At 39.5% G+C, this 26,791-nt stretch overlaps 1 protein-coding gene across 5 annotated transcripts; it reads left to right on the top strand.

The window, feature by feature from the left end:
- Positions 1–1,794: 1,794 nt before the first annotated feature.
- Positions 1,795–26,347, top strand: LOC307120721 (uncharacterized protein). 5 transcript variants are annotated; one of them, XM_079807869.1, is made up of 6 exons: positions 1,798–1,826; positions 2,076–2,178; positions 4,873–4,963; positions 22,463–22,525; positions 24,183–24,246; positions 24,486–26,347. In XM_079807869.1, the coding sequence occupies exons 5-6, from the start codon at positions 24,188–24,190 to the stop codon at positions 25,282–25,284; spliced, it is 858 nt and encodes a 285-aa protein (XP_079663995.1). In that variant the 5' UTR covers positions 1,798–1,826; positions 2,076–2,178; positions 4,873–4,963; positions 22,463–22,525; positions 24,183–24,187; the 3' UTR covers positions 25,285–26,347. The 5 variants fall into 5 exon arrangements, with proteins under 5 accessions (XP_079663993.1, XP_079663995.1, XP_079663996.1 ...); XM_079807867.1 differs by lacking the exon at positions 22,463–22,525 and having other exon boundaries at positions 1,795–1,826; XM_079807870.1 differs by lacking the exon at positions 2,076–2,178.
- Positions 26,348–26,791: the final 444 nt, after the last annotated feature.

The following is a 26,791-nucleotide window of genomic DNA, read 5'->3' as shown; positions in this document are numbered from 1 at the left end:
TGAACTTTTTAAAACTGTTTTATGTGGTTGAGTAACTTAAGACTAGGGAAACATTTGATAAACACAAGAGTGAATGTATTACTTCAATGTTTGAAAACGTTCACAGACAATATGGCAGAAGCAGCTGAAGATCATTTAGTTATATTTATGTTTAATATTGTTGACATCATCAGCAGTGATGTCATTATTCATCACGTGTTTCAGTTGTTCTCAATGTTATTCATCAGTGTCAACACTAGATGGCCTCAATGTACAGTGTTGAATAAATATCCCTTTACAGAATAACAGCTCAACTCACAGAAACATATTCATACTAATATACTGTAGAGTTGAGTTTTCTGTCATCCAGAAGCTGTTTATAACAGTCATGCATTTGACAAACACTCTTTGATCAATTTGCACACTGAATATGGGTTGGAGATCTTAATTTTGAACTCTCAAAGTGCACCAGATTAATGAAAATGCACAAAATTTTTCTCCGGGGGAGCATGCCCCCCCAACCCCCCTAGAGGGACAGAGGTTCACCCACAGTTTCACTAAATCCTATGGGAAATACTGAATGCCAATAAAAGGTAATAAGGTATTAATGTTTATCACCGATTTTTAGGCTTGCTGAACTTTAAATGATTTAGATATCTACAGTTCTACATATAAAACACACAACATAAGATTGGCCCCGTCTGTATTCATTGTGGCCCCTCTTGTGCCCCCATTTGAAAAAATCCTAGAATCGCCCCTCCATCGATCATAAAGTGAAAGAGCACAGAACTGAACTTTTTAAAACTGTTTTACGTGGTTGAGTAACTTAAGACTATGGAAACAAAATGGCAGCAACTGAAGATCATTTAGTTATATTTATTTAATGTTGTTGACATCAGTGATATTAAAGTTCCAGTGAACCGAAAGTTGCAACTGATTTTATTTCAGTGCTGTGACATATTTCCAAGTGAAAGGGAATATTGAATAGAGGGCAGGGTTTGACTTCAGCGCTCCTCCTCTCCATCTCTCGCTCATAGCAGACTAACGGCTGGAGGGAGTGGTGAAGGATATTCAAACCCAAGCTGTCACACTTCGTCATCGGAAAGGGAACGCCATTCCAGACCGGAAGTTACTTGTCAGATTTTGATTAAAGATCACCACAGCAAACAATTTTTTTTCTGTGTATTAACTTTGCACGGATTAGTTGTTTACCCTAAGACCTGTAATGTGGGCTAACAAAGTAAATAAGATCGATTTTGATTTCATGAGGACTTTAAAAGGCAGATCATTATTTAGCATGTGCTTCAGTAATTTCAACCCTAGACGGCCTCAATGTACACAGTGTTGAAAACTGTGAATAAATATCCTTTTACAGAATAACAGCTCAACTCACAGAAACATATTCATACTAATATACTGTAGAGTTGAGTTTTCTGTCATTCAGAAGCTGTTTATAACAGTCATGCATTTGACAAACACTTTTTGATCATAATAAATACCTTTATTCACACCTTGTTTATCTTTTGTTTACGTAAATGTCTTAAAACTAAATTGCTTAGGTTCCGCATGTTAAGTGTAATTTAGTTTTATAGTCTCACATGAGGATCTTCTGTTTCTGCCTTTTCCCCAGTTTAAGGTGTTAAATCTCTCCCTTTGTTATTATCAGTTATTTTATATTTGTAGTCTAGACATTATTATTTTAATAATTCATTGAATTGACCCTTTTAATATTGATTCATTGTATGCGGGATATGTTTCTATAGTTATGTTAATTTTTCAGCATTGTTGAATATGGTGCGTGGCTCCTTTAAGACTTCTGTTCCGGTTCCCGGTAAACGCGACTGAAGGTGAGTTGTGCTCAAGCTCCGACTGAGAAGTTTTATGAGTTTAGTTTATTGTAATAAATCATGTATTTTTGTTCTTAAATGCACTTTAATCTCATTCAAACATGTATGAAGTTCGTGTGAATGATGTGAAGCTTCAGAGAGCATTCATTAAACATGAGTGTGTAAGATCTGTTGGCTTAAATACTGCCTTTCACTGACAGAAGGCCACAGATCAGAGCTAGTTTTGATCCTTCGTTTTATTCAATGCAGAATAAAATCTGGCCTGAGTTATTCCTGTTGCTCGTTCATATACACACATGGTTATTAGGGACACAACACAAGATCAGGACTTCAGGTTGATCTGGTGTTAAAGGTGAGTGTGTGTGTGTGTGTGTGTGTGTGTGTGTGCTCTGTAATGTACAGTTTGCAGCAGTGGTGTAGTCTAGTGTTTTGTACTGAGTATACTGTGCTTTTGTTTCCTCCCACTAATGCACACATTATGGTATGGGATCAATATAAAGTCCTAAAGTCCTGCGGTAACGGATCGAAAAATAATAAGTGTGAATCAAAAATGTAAAAATATACTACAAACTGCAAACTGAAAAAAATAATAAAATATGGCAAAATGATCAGAATAGCAAACAATGTAGTCACAGATCAAAATATAAACAAAATCAAAACATTAAAAGCGCATTTAAAAAATAACAAGCATAAATCAAAACTATAAAAACACAGTAAACATTATATTGCACAAATCTTATGTTTGTGTTCTTAAAAAGTTTTCCATAGTTTTTTTTTACTCTCTGCTCTGTTTTCTGCTCATATATATATATATTTTTTACACTTTATTTCTCCTTTTCTCCTGATTTTTTTCCTGTTTTTCCCCTCTTTCGTTTGTTTTTCCAAATGTTGCAGTTTGAGTTTCATGTAAATTAGGGCGGGTTTAAGCGTCCCCATTGGTCCACTAGTTCTAGATTGACAGCTGCTCCTCTAGCCAATCAATCAAAGGGAGTTGATGTCCAATGCGACTCAAGGCTATTCGCCACTGATGCTCGCTCTTATGCCGAGTTCACACTGCCCGGTTTTAGGCCCGATTTTTGACTCGCCGACAGACTTTGCAAAATCGCTGACAAATGCCTGAAATCATAGGCAAATCAGTGCTCGTGCACGTGAGTGACAATCACGCAGTGTGAATGATCAAAGACGCGATCAGAGAGAATCGCAGACGAGTCGCAGACGCCCGTGAGATATTTGGCATGCTAAACATCTGGACCTGTCGGCGATTCAAACTCCTGCTGTGTGAAATGAGTTCTGACTGAAAATACATCAGCGATGACCGACAGCCAATGAGAGAGCGAGATACAGGGCAGCGGGAGGTTCAGGGAGGAGTTATAGACCAGAATATCAGTATTTTAACAGATATATTTACAATTATATCAAACAGAAACAAAGCACAAACGTTTGCCGCAACAGCAGCACATCGCCAAACTATTTATTTAACTCTCTCTGCAGAACACAATAATTGCTCCCTGTGTCTCCCCAACCATTTCCTCCGCCATAATCTTATTTATTTTTCTCCTTTTTGCTGCAAATCAGCACACAGACAATTTGGATAGTCTATATTTTTAATAACAATTCCAGTCTCGCGTGAGAACTTTAGTCTGACGCTCGTGTGATCTTGCGTTGTTTCCTTCTCACTTCTCGCGTGTGTTTGCTTGTGAAGCGTAGTTTGCTGACGGGTCAGAGCTGTCGTGATTCTTCCTCTTGTACAGTCATGCAGTGTGAATCCTCCTGTTGCCGATCCATCGGTCAGTGTGAACACAGCAGTCACTGAATGATAGGACGGATAGTCATGCAGGGGTGTAACGATACACAAAACTGACGGCTCGGTACAGCAGTTTTACAAAATTGCTTTTTATTTATTTTTATTAAACAGTGGTTTACTGGAAAAAAAAGTGTATGTCCTTAAATGAATTAAATTATAACCAAAAGTTTATTGAAGATTGCACATTAATATTAAAGGTTAACAACAGAGCCCACACTATTCTAAATAGTGCCTAAATTCAGTTGCTATTTATTTTTAGGTATAATAATCAACACTCAAATAACACAGTACACAAACACATAAACTTCACATAAGGCTGTTTTTGCAATAACTTCTAAATCTAATTATAAAATATTTGTTGAAATATAATCATTTTGTCTGTCATTTTCATGACAGGTTTATTTAAACATACATGAAATAATCAAGACATCACTTACAGGTTAAGTAGAATATAATGAATATACAGGCTAATATAGTGCATATATTTAGTGAAAGAGTTGATTTCTCAAGTGAATTAAAGTCTGTGGACACTGAATGTCTGCCTGAGGTAAATGTGATGTGACATTGTTTAGTTTACAGCAGTTATATTGAGGTCTTTCCGCCGTTGAAACACTGATTGAGCGATTACACCACATATTATACGTGACAGTAAGTTGTAATGTATCCTCAACACACCTTCAGATGTATATTCATGTTTATTCTTTAGGAAGAGAAAATCGATCGCGTTCACAGATTTTTTTAATTTTGTGATAAAATGGACTGAATACTTAGTATGTTCGTGTGGGAACTCGGACTGAAGTGTGTTCCGCACTTAAAACAAGCCGACTGTAAAAGATTGCACTCGGAAACCGGCAGGTACCACGCGTGCACCGAACCGAAAGCCCTGTACCGAAAGTGTGAAAAGAGCAGTGATCCAACCAGTCGTGCAGTCTGAACTCGTCATTACAGGCCAGAGGAAGATGATAACCGTCAGCTGGCAGTTTCCGTGCTGGGATAAAATCTTACCGTGGCAGGACACCGTTATACTGTATGTGTGCAAAAAAATCAAGGATCCTCTCAGGAATTTTGATCCAGGAGTTGCATGCTAGCTTCACAATAAAATAGATGGACCCTTTTTAAAAGGTCAATTTGATTATTCAGATATTAGATATGTAGGATTTCTGTTCAGTGTTGACTCTCTGATGGTATAGGCATATTTATGTCCGTGTGATATCACATTTCGGTTCTGAATTGTTTTAACAGGTTATAAGAAGCTAAAAGAAGACGGATGTCTAACCTGAGCCACACTGACACTCCACTGATGAGTTCAGGTCAACTTCTACACGCTATCCGGGTAAGGTCATAGTTCTTAACATTATTAAAACAAGTAATATGACTTATTATAAAGAGACTTTCAACCAGCCAATCAGCGCTGGGTCAATTACTTAAAGGTAGGGGTGCTCCGATTGATCGGCAACCGATCTCTATCGGCCGATAATGGCTTTGAGATGATTGATCGGCGGTCTCTAAAAAGGCCGATCTCATGAACTGATCTCATGTTGAAGACACATAAAACCCTACGCCTGCCGTGAGAGCTAGGCCATGAGATGCAGCGACACCGTCTCATTCTCTTTCCGGCGCGGGTAAAATAATTATAATGCTGAAGGTGAGGTACAATTCATATTTCTGTATTAAATAACTTACGAAGTCATTTGAAAACGTTCTGTGAGACGCAAGTTCTCAAACAGCCAGGGGCGCTGCTAGCAATTTTGGGCCCTATGAAAGAATATGATGTTGGGCCCTCTACCGCACCAACCTAGCTATCCAAAATCTGTCTGTAGTTTAATAATACTGACCGTTTAAGCTCTGCTTGCTCAACCCAGAATGCCCCAATTGGCTGATGAAACATTGATTAAAATTAAGATACAATTTCAACAAAACAAAACTTAATGAAGTGGTCACAATCATGTCTGACCCACTCAATGTCTCCTGGCATTGCGCATTTTATGTGTCCTATCTCAGGCTGTTCACTTTTCATAATCGAAACAGATTGACAACATGGATGTAAAAAATAACATTATAATAAAATAATAAAATAAAATAAAATAATAAAATATAAAAATAAATACCTTAAAGGGCATATTGCAGGTTAGAGACTCCAGTGAGTCAATGTATAGAAAAATAACGTAGGAACTAGATTTTCTTTAAAGGTCCCATGGCATGGCATTTTTCTATTATTTTATAATGTTTCCTGAGGTGTACTTATATTGTTAGTATGATTTTTACATCATAAAATGTCATAATTTAGAAATAAAAGGCATTTTTTCCATACTGATGTTTGCCCTGTGGCTGAATGCCCTGTTTCAAGAGGCTTGTCTGCTGTGAGACTTCAGTAAAAACGCCCACTGTTGTGATTGGCTGACATCTTTGCATTTTAAATGAGCGGAGGGGGCGTGGTTTGACGAGGTCTACGAGGCACGAGCTGCTGCCAGAGAGACAGATGGACCTGAGTTCACTTCACATCGGTTCTGTCAGTCTCAGTTCAGTGAACTGTTATAGTTACAGCATATACTTCAGGTTATTAGTTTATTTCTAGTCGGAGGGACTGTCACTCATGTCAGAAAGTAACTTTAGTAAATTATGGATCAGCACTAACTAGAGACGCGAACCGTTTAGAACGATTCAGTCCGATTTGGTGAACTGATTCGGTTCACTAAAAAGAACCAGTTCAAAAGAAAGATTGTTCGCGAACCGGACATCACTAATGTACCAGAGACAGAGCTCAGCGATTGCTAAAAAAGTTATTTATAGTAACTACTGAGTTGTGAGAGCGCTGTCAGTGCGAGTTTATTGTGTTTGTATCTGAGAGTTCTGAATAAACACGAGTCCCAGTCACGCCGAGTCCGTCTTCATCATTATTACCAACTTTGTAACACATGCAATGTACCATTACAGCTGTCGAGATGAACGAGTTACGAGTAAGTGTTGATGATAGCACTATTTTTTAGATATGTTCTTATCATATGAAAAGCGTCAGTGACGCGCATTGAGTACACAACGCAAACAAAGACACAACAGCAGTAATCGAATGTAATCCAGTTTATTGTGGGGAAAGCTGGCTAGCCCGGAGACCCTCACGCTTACCCCCCTTCTGCTTGATCTCGCGCCGCGTTTGGTGCCTCCGCTGTGGGCCAGATGCAGTACTGGGGGTCGGGGATGTTGAAGGCCGACTGGTCAGTGCAGCTTGAGCTTCGGCGTGTGTGAGGTTTATCTCTAAAGATGTGACTCTGCTGATGTTGAGCAGAAACTCACGACTGTATGCACATTTCAGAAAAGATAGACGCGACGAGGACTTACAAAAACACTGACTCGCAAGATAGAAAACACCGTTCTGTCGGGAGAGAGAGAGAAGCCGCAGTGTGTGCACGAATAATAAATAATTATTAATAAAAGAATAAAAGATAGCAATCTCTAAGGTTTTATCGGAAAGAGAAGATCTAATCTTAGAGAGGAGACATAGCTGGAAAAAACAAGAGCTGATCACTGAATTTATTTGTTTGTTTTTTTTATTTTTTATTTGAGGTTCTGATCCCAGAAAATGGAGCAAGGTAGTCCAGGTCAATGCTTCTGCTCCCAGATTTTCCATGAGGGCCAAAGACTATAACCTCAGTTTTAGATTCATTCAGAAATAAGACATTTTGATAAAAACACAGTTTCACTTCATCTAAGCAAGCAAGAGATTTCAGAGCATCATGTTTGTTTCGTTTAAGAGGTAAATTAATTTTGGTATCATCTGCATAGCAGTGAAATTATACACCATGTTTTCTGAAGATGAAGCCCAGAGAAAGTAAATACAGAGAAAAAAGGACTGAACCCTGTGGCAATCCACAGTTGAGAAGGCGAGGAACACCCATTACCCAGTCTAACAGAGAAACTCCTATTCGTTAAATATGATTTAAACCAACTGAGGACAGTTCCCTGAATGCCCACAGAACATTCTAGTCAGGACAAAAGAATTTTATGGTCAACTGTATCAAAAGCCAAGGTTAGGTCTAACAGTATTAGGTAGGGCTGGGACGGTTACCGCATTACTGCAATACCGCGGTCACGTGACGCTTACTGCGGGTCTGAGATCGTCACCGCCATCACCGCAAAAAACAAAAAACCATTGGCCTGCACATGTGTGCACGTTGTGTCTAATTCCATGGATTCATTGATTCTAATGACGTGGATTGTGTCTAATGACGTGTGTCTTATATGGATTCAAGGTTTTCTAAACAAAACTTCATCAAAAGATGGAGCAAATCCGACCTTTCGCGAGTTGGGGAGCGCAATGTTCCATTATAACATTCCATTTGTATTGACTATTAGGCCCATATGCGAGAGTACCTGTGTAATGTCTTGTAGCCTATAATTTGAATTTCATTTTACTAAAGCATAAAATACAGGCGTATAAGCAGGACCTCAGTTTTTAATTGCACGTGCTTAACACAATTCTCTCACGTGGTTGCTCAGCCGACAATAGCGGGTAGGGAGATAGAAGTCATGAAAGCAGAAAAAGAACGCACTGCCCGAGCAATGGGTTTGTGTCGAACGCTGGTGTCCGCTTTCTCCCATAGCTGGCAAAAAAACCCACAACGGCTTCAGAAAGAACAAACTGAGCTGGACCTGCCTCAGCCCTCCTTAGTACTGGTAAGTTTTAACTCTATTCCAACTCTGTTTGGGAAAGATTGACTACAAATAAGCTGGGCATGCGAAATTTCATTCAATATAATCAATAAATAATCTAGGCAATTAAATATAAGGCTATGTGATTCTGAAATTCCAATTTCATTAAAAGGCTATCGAAAAAGATATCCGTCTGGCAGGCTTACAATCACAGTAGTGTGCGACACTTTGTTAAATTAAATAGCCTTCATTAAATATTTGAACCACTGAGACAAAAGCGCACACGAGATGTATAAATTAATATAAATATGTAAAAATATGTAATATAAATATAAATAATAAGTAATATACAAGTGTGAGCAGCGACACTTTGTTAAATTAAATAGCCTTAGTTAAATAGCACCACTGAGACAAAAGCGCACACGAGATAGGCATATAGACCTATATATAAATTAATATAAATATGTGAAAATATGTAATATAAATAACATAAATAATAATTATGATATATATATATATATATATATATATATATACACACTTACAATCACGGTAGTGTGAGCAGGGATTATTTGTTAAATTAGCCTAAATATTCTTTGTTAAATAGCCTTGAACCACTGAGACAAAAGTGCACGCCACACGAGATATGTAAATTAATATAAATATGTAAATGTTATAAAATATAAAAAATAAATAATATTCATATTATATTATATATAAAAGTAGCATAATATACAATCACGGTAGTGTGAGAGGCGGGACACTTTGTTAAATTAAATAGCCTTGAGCCTTCATTAAATAGTCTTCATTAACCACTGAGACAAAAGCGCACACGAGGTGTGAATTGTAAATGTAAATTAATAGCCTGAATTTGTAAAAATATGTAATATAAAAATATAAATACTAAAAATTTAAATAATATATTATATTATATGCGCTGGTGTGTGCGCGAAAGTCGTTAGTTTATTGTTTGATGACGACGACTGTAATCTGAAAGTAAAAATATGGGAAATAAATAAACATGAACAAATAAATATATATAACTGATCAATACTGATAAATAAAAATGTGTTTGTTTGTCTTTGTTTATGCTGTTCCATCTTCAGATCTCTCAGTCGTGATCTGATCTGCTCTCTCAGCAAAAAATATGAAGGCTGGGATGTAAACCATAGCCTAGTTTATTCGTTTTGCCAGCACTTTTTTTTCAGATTTCATTCCATCTCTAATTGTTCCTGTCCTAAACGTGAAAAAATAAATTTAAAATAAACATGTTCCTTATTATGTTCAATTGCCTGGGCTTGGGTGTGCGTGTGCGGCTGTGCGCGAAAGTCGAGCGGGAGCCGTTTAAAGCGGTTTACCGCTGAACCGCGGGAATTTCTTACTTTTCAACCGCAGTAAGAAAAAATCCATACCCTCCCAGCCCTAGTATTAGGATCACAGAGTCAGTCGCTAACAGTGTATCATTAGAAAGCCGTAATGAAGCCGACTCAGTGCTGTGCTCAGGAAAGACTCAAGTTGAATGAGAACAGTTTTCTCCAATGCTTTGGTAATAAAAGAAAGTAAGGAGTCGGGTCGAAAATTATTAAAATCCCCATGGCTAGTCTTTTTTAGTTTGATGCTACAAGCTTGGCACACCTATTTTTGGGCAGTTTCTATCATTCTTCTCAAGCTCCATCAGGTTGGATGGGGAGCGTCGGTGAACAGCCATTCTCAGATCTCTCCAGAGATGTTCAATCGGGTTCAAGTCTGGGCTCTCAAGGACATTCACAGAGTTGTCCCGTAGCCACTCCTTTGTTTTCTTGGCTGTGCTTAGGGCCGTTGTCCCGTTGGAAGATGGACTTTCGCCCCAGTCTGAGGTCCAGAGCGCACTTGAGCAGGTTTTCATCAAGGATTCATCTTTCCCTCAATCCTGACTAGTCTCCCAGTTCCTGCCGCTGAAAAACACCCCCACAGCATGATGCTGCCACCACCGCTTCACTGTAGCCATGGGATTTGCAGAACCTCTCAAACTCCATCAGGTTGAATGGGGAGTGTCGGTGCACAGCCATTTTCAGATCTCTCCAGAGAATTGGGGCTATGACTGGGCCACTCAAGGACAGGCCCGGATTGGCTAATTGGGAGCACCGGGAAAATTCCCGGTGGGCCGGTCTGTTTTTTTGGCCGCGAGGGCCGTTGTTGTCATAGCACTGGGTTGAAATATGGATGCTGTCCCTAAGCTGCCTGCACTCACAGCAGGCCAACTTTTTTACTTATTATTTTACCGCAGCCCCACTCTTTTTATTTATTATTTTACCGCAGCCCCACTCTTTTCTCGCAGAGTGCAGCCTGCAGGTTAATGATGATGTGATTATCTTTTGACTCCCTGGCCCCGCCCCCGACACAGCACCTTGCAAGTTGCTCAAAATAAAAAAAATCTGATAAAAATGGATAATGAAGCGCAAATGCGGCGCTGAAAAGGCCAGAATAAAAAAGAAGAAAGATTTGGAAACTGACGCGGCCAAATGTTCTAAGCTGAGCAGCACATTTTTCCTCAAAAAAACAAATGAAGACGACGAGGCCGGTAAGTAAGCTAATGTTAAGGTAGTTAGGAGCAGTGCAATTTGCTAGCGACCGTGCAAAACAATGTTGTCTTTAAACCACGTTCATGTATCAAACTTTTTCTTGTAGCTCTTCAGCAGCAGCCGCCTGTAGTCCGGTTTGCTGCTAACAGTAGCCACGTTTACATGCACACTTTTTGTCATTCCGATTAAAATCATTCCGATTGAAAGATTCAGTGGACTGTTTACATGAGACGTTATCTAAACCGATCTGGTGTTTACTTGTGCTGACTTTCAGTCTGAATCATTTTTAGGGCTGGTCCGAATACCATTTTTTGAGCTTCGAAGCTTTGGTAGTGATCAACATCGAATATTCGAAGCTTCGGAGGGAAGGAGCTGAACATATCCTTCTCTCTAATAAAGGCTGGAATCTGGAGAAGCGGCGCGCCTCACGCGGGCAGGGCTTTTATGCTCCGCGAACGGGCAATGAACTAGTGATACAAAACACACAGATCTGTTACGTCCCAGTTTTGATATATTATAGTAGCTAGTAAAAATAATTCTGTTCAGTTATAGAACAGACTAAGAGCCCCTATTTCTGCCCCTGGGGCCGGGCTTCGGGACAATTTTCACGTCATACCTCAAACGCAGGCTTTTTCCTTCATTTTATATTTTAGACATTCATTAATTAAAAGAAACAATGAGGTGTGCAGCGCTGGTGGAAACAACATGAGACTATGACAACACGACTGTTAAGACGGCTCGCAGTGTTTAGAGTATCGCCGCAAATGAGTAAAGCAAGCCAACACGCAAACTGCCGAACCTCTTAGATGCTCAAAAACACAATCATCTTCATTAATGAGACTAAATGCTCTTACAGTGCTTAGATCACTCGTTCTGATATTACGGTCTTTGATTTGAAATGAGCTGATGAATAGCCTATAATGCAGCTCATATCTGTTGCTTTCGTTGACATGAACTCCGTTAAATGTGCATATAGCGCAAGAATTGAAGATCGGATTTATATTAATTTTGCGGAGAGGTAGGCCTATAAGTTAAGACAACCTGCCTAATTTTTATTTATTTCTTTTTGAACACGTTTCCTCAAAAAAAAAAAAAAAAAAACGTATTATAAGCAAGACAAGTTAAGTGTTGATTTAAGAGGATAAATGGATCAAACATGTGTTGTTAACTAACTCAGTCCGCTTGGTCATTACTTAAAAAAAAGAAAACTTTAATTTAACAATCAAAAAAATGCTTTAAACATTTTTCTAAATTAACTTAATAAAGAAACAAAACGAAATATAACTACTTTGACATTAAAAACAAAATTTTAATGGCTGCAACAATGTGTAATAGGGAGTCTTCTGCCCTCGGTTGAGTGTGTGTCTACTCAGCCTATGCAGCGAGCTAAACATGCAGTAAAGAAGGTGGTTCCAGGAACGACAAGACACAATTTTCCTCTTAAGTGTCTTTACTGAAGACTTCTCTCTTTTCTGACTTTTCTTGTAAAACTGTGAACATACAAACAAATTGTATTTAAAATACATTATTTAACAAACAAAATGCATAGATGCAAATTTTATACTGCAAGTGACGAGAATTCAAAATAAGAATCACAAAATTAGTTTACAAATAATTCAGGTTGTATTAGTTTGCCACCATGTGGTTACAGAATATACTGCAGCTAATTACAGTTTCAGAGCACAGGTTTATAGGCAATGCAAAATTGTACAACATATCTGTAATCTCAACATTTATTTACTGATAACTGTAGAATAAAGCTCCAAATTTATTTATCTTCTCACTATTCCGTAAAAGTATAACAGCTCAGCTCTTACTCATTAGTTAACAAACTCAACAAGCCTTGGTACAAAGCTACAATGAAACCCAAAACCTCTGATTTTACATTTATAACCTGACGATCTGGATTGTGAGAAAAAGGTGCTAACATTGGCTTATATATGATATTGTGCATCCACATACACTCACATGGAAGCTAGCAGCATTAATTAGACTTAGATCACAAACAACTTTGGTTAGTAAGAATAAAATAACCTCTTAAAGAATGAGAACAATATCGACAACTAATTACTCACAGATTATGGCATTTCAACACCTCTGGACATTCTCACCGCGTGTGACAAACTTTTTGCCTGCTCCCTAAACACTGAGCGCCGTCTCGTGCACGCAATGTAAAACAGAAGAAGAACTCCCAAACTCTAAAAGAGATACTGACCCCTAGTGGGAAAATAAAGAAATGCACTATATAATTAATGCAATACTATTGAAACATAGAGGGACAGAACACTCCCCGCCTGACATTTGTAGAATGTCATCCATAACTAGCATAGCAAAGTACCCGATTCTAAGCACTGTCCTTAGACACCAACAACACAACCTCACTTATAGGTCTTACGTAGCATCGGAGTTCACCCTTGCGGAAAATCTTAACCTCTATTTTCCTGACAAGTCCATCCTTGCTTGGGAAGATTTTGGTTATGAGTCCAAGTGGCCAGTTGTTCCTATGTTCAAGTGCCTCCTTTAGCAGAACAACATCTCCTGTTTGTAGATTTGGTTTTACAGTTTTCCATTTTCGGCGGTTCTGAAGTCCTGAGATATATTCCCTTTGCCATCGGCTCCAGAAAACATCGGCAAGGTATTGTACGCGTCTCCATTGTGCTTTGTAAAGATCCCTGCTTTCAAACTGACCTGGAGGGACTGGTGGGGTTGCCACCTTTTGTGTAAGTAGCATGGCAGGGGTAAGAATGGCTGGGTTTTCTGGATCTGTGGAAACTGCTGTGAGCGGACGTGCATTCACTATAGCAGTGACTTCAGCCATTAATGTCACTAAAATCTCATGAGTAAGTTTTGCATTTTTATGTTCCAGGAGCATTGCATCGAGGATTTTGCGTGTGACCCCAATCATGCGCTCCCAAGAGCCACCCATATGCGATGCATGTGGGGGGTTAAAATGCCATTTGCAGCCTGAGTCTTTGAGAAAGCTGTGAAGTTTGTCATTGTGACAGCCCTGTTTGTCTATTTGGAGTTCTTTGCATGCGCTCACAAAATTCGTCCCACAATCGGATCTAAGAAGTTTGACTGCACCCCTGATGGCGAAGAAACGACGCAGGGCATTGATGAATGATGACGTGTCCATTGATTCTATTGTTTCAATATGAATGGCGCGTGTGCTCATACAGGTAAATATGACTGCCCATCGCTTAGCATCCGACTGCCCCCCACGTGTTTTTCTGACCATGACAGGCCAGGGGCCAAACACATCAAGGCCTACATGTGTGAACGGAGGGTCCGTGGACAACCTGTCCTCTGGTAGCTCAGCCATGATCTGTTCCTGTTGTCTACCCCTTAGTTTACGGCATGTGACGCAGTTGAATATCACTCTGCTTATAGCTCTTTTGCCTCCCATTATCCAAAAACCTGCAGACCTGACTGCTCCTTCAGTAAAATGTCTACCCTGATGACATACTTTCTCGTGGAAGTGTTTTATAATGAGCTGGGCAAGGTGGTGCTTTCCAGGGATGATTATGGGATTTGTTTCGTCCGATGTTAACTGTGCACGTTTCAGTCTCCCACCCACTCTGAGGATCCCATTATCGTCGACCATAGGGCTTAGCTTGCTAAGTGTGCTTGAGTTTTTTAGAGGGAGACCTTTTTCAAGATGTCTTATGTCCTCTGCATAAACTTCTCTTTGAACAGTGTGAATGATAGTGCTCTTGGCTAGGTCGAGCTGTTTTTCAGCTAAATGTTCATTAAAGCTGTGCCAGCCATGACAGGAGCTCTCTATGTTCGGCTTGAATGACTGGGCAATGTGTTGGAGTTTGGATATAGCTTTAAGTAGTACATTCCAATTTGAAAACCTTTCAAATCTGACACTACTAAGTCTATCCTCTGAGAGAGTGATGGCACAAGTAGTGACCTCAGGTCGCAGTTCATTGTCAGTCTCTGGGTCTACAAGATCAAACAACTCTCCCTGTGCTTGACTTTCTCCTGAATTGGAAAGGAAAGCGGGTCCACTGATCCATGTGGAGTTAGAGAGCTGCTCAGCGGGTAGTGCTCGTGTGGCATGATCAGCAGGATTTAAATGAGTGGGCACGTAATGCCATTGGTGAGCTTGTGTGAAGCGCCTGATACGTTCCACTCGGTTATGCACATAAACATGAAAGCGTCTCTTTTTGTTAAAGATGTAACCGAGCACTACCTTGGAGTCTGTGTAGAAGTTCACCTGTTCGACAGCGATGTCTAGCTCCTCCAGGACTAACTCGGCCACCTCCACAGCCAGGACTGCTGCGCAAAGTTCAAGCCTAGGTATGGTGATGTCTGGTTTTGGGGAAAGCCGTGCTTTGCCGAGAAGGAAACCCACTTCACTGTGACCATCTCTATCTGTGAGTTTGAGGTAAGCAACAGCGCCCACTGCCTTAGTGGAGGCATCACAAAAAACATGGATCTCCTTAGTTAGAGCTGCAGATAGTGGTATTGAGGTGTACATTCTGGGGATTTCAAGTTGTTGAAGATATTTGAGGGAGTCTTTCCATTGTCGCCACTGTTCTAATTTGTCTTTAGGCAGTTCAGTGTCCCATTCGCAAATGTCAGTGGAAATGTCTCTCAGTATGGTTCTGCCTTCTACAATGACTGGGACAGCAAAGCCAAGCGGGTCGTACACACTATTAATGACTGACAGCACTCCCCGTTTAGTGAAGGGCTTTTCATTGACTGTTACCTGAAACTTGAACAGGTCTGTGGACAGATCCCAGCCCAAGCCTAAGCTGCGCTGCATGGGTGGGTTAGTCTGCCCGAGGTCAAGGCCCTGCATGTCCGTTGCAAGGTCCTCAGTTGGAAAGGCACTTGTGATGATAGGACAGTTGGACGAGATTTTGTGCAGGCGTATATTACACTGAGCCAGCATCTTCTGAGCTCTACAGAGAATGTCAATGGCCTCATCTGCGGAAGAGAATGATTTCAGTCCATCATCTACATAGAAGTGACGCTCAATGAACTCTCTCGCATCACTGCCGTATTCCCTTTCTCCCTCCATCGCTGACCGCTTCAGTCCATAGATAGCCACTGAAGGGGAGGGGCAGTTCCCAAATACATGTACCCTCATCCTGAATTCCTGCACTTCTCCATCCAGATCATGGTTTTTGAACCACAAGAAGCGAAGGTAGTTGCGGTGGTCTTCTCTGACTAGAAAGTTGTGGAACATTTGCTCCACGTCTGCCATGACTGCGTATGGGTTAGACCTGAAACGCATCAAAACTCCCACAAGAGTGTTATTGAGATCTGGCCCTTTTAGTAGCACATCATTGAGAGAAACATTACTGCATTGAGCACTCGAATCGAAGACTACCCTAATTTTCCCTGGCTTTTGATGGTGGTAAACTCCAAAGCTAGGGAGATACCAGCATTCTTGGTCTGGAGTAAGATCCGGAGCTGATTCGGCGTGGCCCTTACTGAAGATTTTATCCAAAAATTCAACATAATGCTCCCTCATTTCAGGTTTCCTTTTCAACGTTTTGCGGAGCGACATTAAACGACTGAGGGCCTGGTCCCTGTTGTTGGGCAAACGCTGCCTGGGGGTGCGGAATGGGAGAGGAGCTACCCAATTATTTGCATCATCTTTTGCAAAGTCTTTGTGCATAATGTCCAAGAATAAAGCATCTTCTGCTGAAAGTGCCACTTTGTCATCATCTGCTGTTTGCTGGAAAATGTGTCTGCCCAATTCCACTTGTGTCTTAAGTGTATGACAGCTTTCTGTGTATTTGTCTTTGATATATATTTTGTTTTCACAGGGGCTGAGGAAAGTAGGGCGGCCGTTGCTAAGAATGTTTGTCTTACAAGTGTTCACTGTGGGTTTGTGGGCACCTGAGAGGCAGACCTCACCTATAACTACCCATCCCAAATCAAGGCGTTGAGCATAAGGCGCACTGTTTGGACCATTCACCTGAGTGCGGACCTTGTGAGCTTGAATGATGTCCCTGCCCAAGAGGAGAAGAATTTCTGCTGATGGGTCCAGAGGAGGAATCTGCGAAGCAATTGCCTGTAGATGAGGGTGAGCCGCCGCCGCCTCAGAGGTGGGAATCTCGTCCCTGTTATCTGGAATCTGATCACATTCTGTTAGTATGGGCAGCAGCATGGTCACTTTTCCATTTACATCCTCAATCACAAAGTCACTCGCTCTGCGACCACCAGTCTCTGATAAACCAGCACATGTTTTCATGGTGTATGGAAGTATGGTACCTTTTACATTGAACATATCAAAGAAGGCAGACCTGGCTAAAGATGAATTGCTTTGATCATCTAACATGGCGTACATCCTCCTTTTCTCTTCAGGGGATGTGCGGGGGTAAACGTTGACTAAGCAAATCTTAGCGCAGGATTTACCTTTGAGGCCTTGGCCACACACTTCTGTACAACTGGTTGTAGTTACAGAGCTCGGGGAATCGGACTCCCCGCCGTGGCTCTGAGGCAGATGGATAGAGTCTTTAGGTATCCACGGAGGTGGACCAGCATGCATGGCGGACACGTGCACATCACTATTACATTCTGAGCATTGGATAATGGTTCTACAGTCCTTAGCTCTGTGACTTGTGGAGGAACAACATTTATAACAAATAGAGTGTTCTTTGAGAATACCTTTTCTTTCGTCCAGTGTTTTTGACCTGAATCCCCTGCATTTTGCAAGTGAATGGGGCTTGTGGTGAATAGGACATTGCTTGTCTGGATTGAGAACGAATGTTTGAGCTGTGCTGTTTGCTTGACTGATATCTGTTTTATTCACTGCAACAGGAACTCTGTATCTGGATGGTTTTACCACTGTCTTGTCAACTCTTGGAGCTACTATGTTTGAACTTTGTAACATAAAGCTAGGGTCTGTTTTCATTTCAGCATAGTCATTTACAAACTGAACAAAATATGAAAAAGGTGGGTAAACTGCACCGTTTTCCCTTTTGTATTTTGTCCCTTGTTTCACCCATGACTCCTGGAGTCCGAAAGGGAGCTTTTCCACTATCGGGTTTATCCCCCTTGGGGTGTCAAGAAAGCTAAGGCCTGGCAGATAACCTTCACTTTGTGCATACTCTAACTCTAACAGAAGATCTGCAAGCTCTTGCAGCAGTTGAGTATCTTTATTGGATACCTTTGGAAAAGTCTGTAAGCGTTGGAAGAGTGATGCTTCGACAACCTCGGGAGAGCCATAACTCTTATCTAGGCGTTGCCACAAACGTTGGAGGCCTGCTTGTGGGTTGTTGACATGGACCGCCCTGATCCTCAGAGCGTGTTGAAGTGACTCCCCGCTGAGCCACTTGGTAAGAAGGTCAAGCTCTTCGCTAGGCTTGAGGTTGAGGCCTCCTATGGCGTTGAAGAAGATGGACTTCCAGGACAGGTAGGACTCAGGACGGTTGTCGAAAACCTTGAATCCCGCTGTCAGCATATCACGGCGTGCTAGATAGGCTGCTAGATCAGACAGTTCAGTCCGTGGAGTCGCTGAGGGTCTATGCTGGGGTGAAAAGTCAATTTTCATGTGTGTAGGAGGGGACGTCAGCCGTTCCCTGTCTACAAAATCAGTGAGATGTTCACCTGGAGAGGAAGCGACTGGTGTTTGGCTCGGTTGTAGATGGCAAGAGTCGTTATGACTGACCAGTTTTCCTGTGTCAGGCTTCTCTTCTTTCACTTGCAGACTGGAGTTGGCGAAGTGAGCATTTACATAATCTTGAGCACGTCTGATGGAAGGAGGCGTCTTTGGGGAGATGCCTTGCTCAATGAGGTCGATGGGGTGGTGCTCCTCGTCTGCTGCCGCTTCCAGGACATGAGCTGCAGCAAGCGCCGCTTCAGCCTCACCCTCCTTCTTCAGAGCGTTAAGCGTTGCCTCAATGCGAGCCTTCTCAACCTCCATGTCGATCTGGCGTTTGGCGTACTGTGCTCTGGTGCGGGCGGCTTCTGCTTCTGCTCGGGCTTGTGCTGCAGCTTGGCTGGTGGACGAACGGCGTGAAGAATGCGAGAAGCACTCCGACCGGGCCACCATCTGTGATAAAGGCGGTGTAGCTTCAGGCTGAGACATCTTGGGTGCTTGATAGGTAGATAATCTTTTTACTCTTCTGCCCTCGGTTGAGTGTGTGTCTACTCAGCCTATGCAGCGAGCTAAACATGCAGTAAAGAAGGTGGTTCCAGGAACGACAAGACACAATTTTCCTCTTAAGTGTCTTTACTGAAGACTTCTCTCTTTTCTGACTTTTCTTGTAAAACTGTGAACATACAAACAAATTGTATTTAAAATACATTATTTAACAAACAAAATGCATAGATGCAAATTTTATACTGCAAGTGACGAGAATTCAAAATAAGAATCACAAAATTAGTTTACAAATAATTCAGGTTGTATCAGTTTGCCACCATGTGGTTACAGAATATACTGCAGCTAATTACAGTTTCAGAGCACAGGTTTATAGGCAATGCAAAATTGTACAACATATCTGTAATCTCAACATTTATTTACTGATAACTGTAGAATAAAGCTCCAAATTTATTTATCTTCTCACTATTCCGTAAAAGTATAACAGCTCAGCTCTTACTCATTAGTTAACAAACTCAACAAGCCTTGGTACAAAGCTACAATGAAACCCAAAACCTCTGATTTTACATTTATAACCTGACGATCTGGATTGTGAGAAAAAGGTGCTAACATTGGCTTATATATGATATTGTGCATCCACATACACTCACATGGAAGCTAGCAGCATTAATTAGACTTAGATCACAAACAACTTTGGTTAGTAAGAATAAAATAACCTCTTAAAGAATGAGAACAATATCGACAACTAATTACTCACAGATTATGGCATTTCAACACCTCTGGACATTCTCACCGCGTGTGACAAACTTTTTGCCTGCTCCCTAAACACTGAGCGCCGTCTCGTGCACGCAATGTAAAACAGAAGAAGAACTCCCAAACTCTAAAAGAGATACTGACCCCTAGTGGGAAAATAAAGAAATGCACTATATAATTAATGCAATACTATTGAAACATAGAGGGACAGAACAGGGAGGAATGTTTACTCAAAAAAAAAGGTTCTATATGGCACTAAAATAAAAAAACAAATTAAATAAAAAATTAATTAATTAATAAAAAAAACACGTCACGTCACTTCATTTTATTTGTTTCATTTGCGCCGTTGCGAGCAGCATCAGCCTCATGTCAAAAATGCCTTTTTACTGTGGTGGTGGTGGTGGTGATAGTAGGCTAAATGTTTAAACCAACATTGTGATGCTTGAAGTGTTTTATATCTATGGATTTTATTACAAGTAAGACAAGTCCAGTGTTGATTTGAGAGGCTAAATTGATCCAACATGCGGTTAACTCACTGTCAGCTGCTGTCCGCTTGGTCATTACTTTAAAACAACTAAAACTTTAATTTAACAAACAAAAAAATGCTTTAAACATTTTTCTAAATTAACTTAATAAAGAAACGAAACAAAATATAACTACTTTGACATTAAAAACAAATCTGAACTATTTTAATGGCTGCAACGATGTGTAGGCCTAATAGGGAGGATAAAATAAAAAATAAAAAATCACGGGACTCGGGCCGATAGTTTTGGTAAGCTGTAGGACACGGCCAGGCTAGGGTCTAAGACTAACTACAATTAAAAAACTGAACGTGCCACTCGAGCCAAACTAACGGCCGTCTCAGCACATCAGCAGCAGCAGTCAGATAATATTCTACACAAGAGCGAGGAGCTAAATTACAAGATGATCGCGGAATATTTGGTTTTAAAGCGATGTAAAAGCGCCTACTTAAGGGAGTTTGTCATTGTACTGTTTTGTTGCTATGTTTTTCATTATAGAATAATAGCTAATGAACCGACAATTCAAGCAACCCGCCCCTGAATTGGCAAACCGAAAGTAAACGCGGCGCAGGGCTGCATGCGTTCAGCCGCTCAGCGCACAAGCACAGCATTGAGGGAAACGCTGAGGGAATATTTTTTCACCGTCACATCCCTAACGTATAAAAAGGATAATACATTTTGATTATATTATTCTATTTTCCACAATGTCAAACGAACGCAGTTTAACCCAAAATGCAAGCTCAGACATGGCTTCTGCCACATAAGCTTGTGCAGTTGTGCGCTCTGGTGCACTGAACACTAAGAAGAAGCAAATATATTTATTAAGTATAACGAGGCTATTAAAATGGCTTGGCTATAAGAAAATTTAAAAAAAGTATTGTATTTTATAGTGATTTTATAGTGTAAACATATGCAAGCGCGAATGAGAGCCGTTTTGAGCGGGATGCCAGGTGTTCACGAAAAAAACAACAGCGAATATTCGAATCACAAATTTGAAAATCGAATATCAACCCATCGAACGAATATTCGAATATTCTGGTCCAGCCCTAATCATTTTGTGACATGCGCACACAGTTTGTCTGCCGCCTCAGATTCGTAACGTTAGTATCGTGGATCAATAGTTCTGTGTTGGTAATTTTTATATTTATTTATTTTTCTGTGGGCGGACATGCAGTAGTTTAACCTAATTTATGTCCTATACAATGGCTATTTCAACAGCTGTGAATGATGAATACGGAATCAAAAATGAATTCAATTCATTTATTTTGAAAAACACAAAATTAGCAATAAAATGCACTCAAATTATTAATAAAAACATATACGGTGAAACATGAATGAAGCATTCAAGACGTGCTCAGCATCATTACTAGTAGTACTAAACATATATATTTCAGATGATTAAGGAAAGATACCATAATCACAAAGGTATAAATATTAACAAAAGTAATTAAAGTATACTGTGGGTAATGTTACTTAACCAATTTGAAGCAGTTGTTGATTTTTTTTATAGCTAACTTAACTAACAAGAAACGGCCACCAGGACTTGTACAGTTTTGTAAAAGCTATTATTTGTCGTAAAGTGTAAGAATCACCTCAGAAAAATAAATTATTCTGTGAGGCGCAGTTGAAGCCTAGGACAATCGCTGTCAAGATGAGATGCTGTAGCCAGGCTATGTCTGTGTCATTATTCCAACATCATGTTCATAACATGTTACCAAATAAAAAGTTTAATACCTCAGAAAAATTAACTTTCCTCTCTTGTCAGCATTAGCCTGGTGTGTATACCTCTTCAGTTGAGGAGGCGCGCGCTGTATATCACGTCACAGAAAGACGTGCACTCAGTAATCGGATCAGGTCGTTTACATGGTGGAATTTTTCGTTTGATCGGTTCATGAAAAGGTTTATCCCACCCCTCTCAAACCGATTACAATTTCAATCGGTTTGGCCATTTTTATTCCGATTGAGGTGTTTATATGGAGTATTTTTATTCGGATTGGACTTTTAAACCGATTACAGTGCTCCACGTAAACGCACCTATTGAAGAGCAAGGCCCAGTAACGTTACCAAGCTCCAGTCATGAGCCCAACACACCAGAATGGGCAGGTAGGATTGTCATTCAGAAGAACTAATAGTAATGACGAGCCCTGATCAATGAAAAATGCCCTGAGATAATTAATGATGCCTGATGATTCAGCAATACATTAATGAAACTGACTTGACTTGATTTGAAAGCTTTGTAAAAAGGGGATATTTGTGGTGAGAAATAAATGTAACATTTCATTTAGTGTCAGAAAGAGAGCCAGGACCAAGTTGTGAAGAGACTTCTGCTCTCACTGTGAAAGACACAGGTAAGCTGCTATTGTAGCATAGTGTGTGAATAAGCAAACATTATCACTGAAAAAATTCGTATCTTACTTGTTTCCAGTTCAAATATCTAAATATTCTTAATTCAAGATACATTTATTTGACAAGTGAAATGGCATAAGAAAGTATGTCTTGTTTTCGGGGGGAAAAAACACTCTAAAAAACAAGTTTTTTTTTTTGTTGTTGTTGCTTAAAACAAGCTAAATCTAAAACTATTATTTTTCTTACACCATTGGTAGATAATATTGATTGTTTTAAGCAAAAAATCACTTAATTTTGAGGTGTTTTTCATGCTTGTTTAGTTTATGCATCTTGATGTAATATTTATTTTTAAATATATTTGGACTGGAAACGAGACAAAAATACTAAGAGAAGCATTTTTTTTTTTTTGCAGTGATCACATTAGTTACAATATAACAACTTTCTATGCCCAATTGTTACTAGTGACCCATTATGTTTTAATCAAATGATAGTGAATATACAAAGCCCACGATTAAAAGGGAATATGATAAAAGTAATATGAATTAAGCCTGCATATTTTTCCATTTTGAATTTGCTTTGATTTAATTCAATTTAATTTGAATGTGCTTTCCATGTCAAATATGTTAAAGATTACAATATGCTTTTATTGTGATTTAAATACAGGTGCAAAAAGTCAGATAACAGTGCAATACTTGTTTAATTCTTTAACTAATGTTCTCATATTTGTGAAAAATATTTCCTTGAAAAAGAGATGCTACTGTCATTAGAAAGTGCAATACATTTTATTTTAATCTTTATTTTGTATATATTTATTTTTTCTTAAAGAAAATAGATTCTGATACTGTCCTGTTATTTACTGTTCTAATAAATCTTCACTGTGAAGCAAAACTTAGGCTACTGTTTTTGCAAAATAATTTTCAAAAATACAAAGAATTACAAGGCTGTAGAGAACAGTGCGCCTATTGCAGACTTATATTCTGAGGTTTTAATTACATTATTTTAATATAGTCAGTCGGGAACTAAAGTGGGCCGGTCTAAGGCATGAAACTCCAGGGCTGAAAATGAGTCCCAATCCGGCCCTGCTCAAGGACATTTACAGAGTTGTCCCATAGCCATTCCTTTGTTAAATTGGCTGTGTGCTTAGGGTCGCTGGAAGCCATGCTTCACTGTAGGGATGGGCTTGGCCAGGTGATGAGCGGTGCCTGGATTCCTCCAGACATGACGCTTGCCATTCAGGCCAAAGAGTTCAATCCCTTTTGTCAAACTCCAGACGGGCTGTCATGTGCCGTCTGGCCATTATGACACAGGCCTCAAACAAACTTATTTCAGGTTGTCATTATGGGGTATTGTTTGTAGAATTTTGAGGAAAATAATGAATCTAATCAATTTTGGAATAAGGCTGTAACAAAATGTGGGAAAAAGTGAAGCACTGTGAATACTTTCCGGATGCACTGTAGGTGAGCTTTACGACTGTCTACCCTCGCATCAACACAACACATGCATCCTGGCTCTCGTAAACACGTGTCATGCATTCAGGTGGAAGGGAATTTGTCAATGAAAACTTTTTAATGATGATCTTGCTAGTCTCTTAAGTTTGCAATGTGGTCCTAGCTGGTCCTGACATGATGCACAACTCTTGTGTTTTTTATTTAATCACAGCAACAATGGCTCCACCCAGACGCCGCCGTCGGCGAGACAGCATTGAGCAACCGCCTAACATGCTGTGAGAGATGCTCTTATTGTTTTAATACGCTGTTATGCTTATGATTTTTATGGGTTTTCACTTGATACTGAATAATTTGTGTTTAACATAATTTTGTTAATGGGGCAATGTTTAAAAAAAATCATATTAAAAGCCTGTATAGTCATACTGTATGTGTAGCATAAAGAAATTTGTATTATGAGACATACAGAATATACTATATCAAAATCCCTGATGTTTCTGCTCTATTTTTCTTTTAGATCTGATGTCATTCATCTTAAAGAGGAATTGAATAGACTCAATGAGGACATTTACCCAGAATTCATCAAGCATTCAAAGAAGATTACTGATCTCCTCGATGAGTTTAGAAATGGTTACGGACTTGCTATTTTTGTCCTTAGAGGGGCAAAAATATCTGGAGGAATTGGGCTGGTGTTGTCGGCATTATCATTTGTTTTAAATGATGACGATGTTTCAGTCATTGTTGCTATAGCAGGAGCAGCTGTGGCTGTAGTTGCTGCATTATGTGCTGGTTTTGGGCAATACAAGAAAACACAGCAAGAGAAGAACTTAATACGAAACATTGAAGAGGAACGGAAGAGATTTCAGGATAAAAGTAGCCTTATTATTGACATGCTGGAAAACATTTGTCAGCGTACTGAGAAAATCCTGAGAGACCCATGGCTATCAGACCACAAAACCCAGGCTTTAAGTGAACATTTTGCCTTCTGCTTTGAAAAAAGGCAGCTCTTTCAGGAACATGACAGCAGTAAAGAGGGTGACCAGATAAAATCTAAAATTGCACATTTGTCTGGAAACATTTCAGAAATGATCGCCAAGGCTAGTTCTGTACCTGATATCCTCAAAGAGATCCTCGAAGACAACAAGAGGAAAAAGGACAAACCTGCAAAACCCACACATGAACAAATAATTAACAAGGAGTTTAAGGAGCAAACACAAAAATTCATTAATGACATGCAGAAAGGAATACGCCAGTTGAAAAATGCAGTGAAAGAATTAAACCAAACAACAGGGAAAGTATCAAATATTTTCAATTAAACCTGACAAAATTCAAAAGTATGAACTGCTGACACAACTTGTTGTCGGAGAACAACACAACTAGCGACCAATATTTTATTGAATAATTATTCAATAATTTTATTTTCCTACAATGATTAATATTGACATTGTCAAAATATAGAAATATTTTTGGAAAATGGAAAACGATACTTTGTTAAAGGGTAACTTCAGTGATTTAGCATTAAGCTTTGTATTTAAACTGGGTCATTTATGCAGTAGAAATGTGAAATTATTTTTGAATTTGGTGCCTTCTAGACTGAGAAAAGACTGTATTTTTGTCAAAAACTTTATTTTTGTGTCATGTGGATGAAAGACAACAACTCCCAGAATGCACTTGCAGTGAGCCGAACGAAAGTCACGGCACAGACGCAGCATTGTCAGATCTCATTCCTCACGAAGAGCTGAGCAGAGCTGAGGTAACATTAAGCTCCAGTCTGGCACATTTTCAGATCGCATATGGAAGCTAAACTATCACAGGAATTAATTGAAAAGTTGAAACACTCACTTTACTCTGCACCGTTCCGTTATAAATGTCCGTGCGGCGTCTGTGTCTTACATTCTGTGCGTGAGATCTCTCCCCTATGAGCGGGTTGATAACATGTGGAACAGCTCCATCTAGTGGCTGTAGTCTTTAGCCTCTGGCCAAAAAATCCTCAGATGATGCAAAATGACGATATTTGTGTCATCGGAGGAATTTTTCCAGAAATAAAATGCCTAATTCTCTCGTCTCAGGGGGATATGAGGGGGGAAAGTACCATAATTTGAATATACTACCGGGTTTCTACTGATACAAAGCCTAATGCTAAATCACTGAAGTTACCCTTTAAATGCAGAAATCCAGTAGTAAGACCTTGTTTTTGCTCTGCATCAATGATTAAAATTAGGAGATGTTGTTATTTTATGTAAATTATGTGTTTATATTTATCACTTTCATAACAAAATATGCCAAAAATGCACACACAAAAATGTATTTGAATACAAAGTCAATAAAGTAATTGTCTTTAACCCTTTAATGTCCACACCAAGGGGAAAAAGGCCATGGAAAAATCATTTCTTTGCATTTTTTATTTAGTTGGGACAAATGTTTCTTTCTTTTTTCTTTTTTTAAAACAGACCCTTCAGTTGTTAGTAACTCTACCAAATGACTCAGAAGTGTGCTTTAATAAACATTTAAAGATACAACTTCTTAAATAAACCATTTTTAGATTAACTTTTTTTCAAATTATTATTATAATATTTATTATTTTAAGGTATAAAGGACCATTTTGGGGATTTCCGCCTGGGTTTGGCCTACCCAAATTGAAAAGCTTCCCATACCCACATACAGTGGTCTCTAAATACACAATTTTGGTGCCATTTTAAAAAGAAGTTTAATAGAAGAATAATGAGAAGTCCAATAATTCAAAAGAAAAATACATGCAAGAATAAAATAACAGCGTGTTATCTTCACCCGAAGTAAAGCCACGAGCCCCCGTGTGCTCTATCC

Source organism: Gobio gobio (assembly GCF_949357685.1).
Source record: "Gobio gobio genome assembly, chromosome: 2".
Taxonomy (NCBI): domain Eukaryota; kingdom Metazoa; phylum Chordata; class Actinopteri; order Cypriniformes; family Gobionidae; genus Gobio; species Gobio gobio.
Note: the sequence above shows the minus strand (reverse complement) of the source record. Positions and strands in the feature narration are given on the sequence as shown.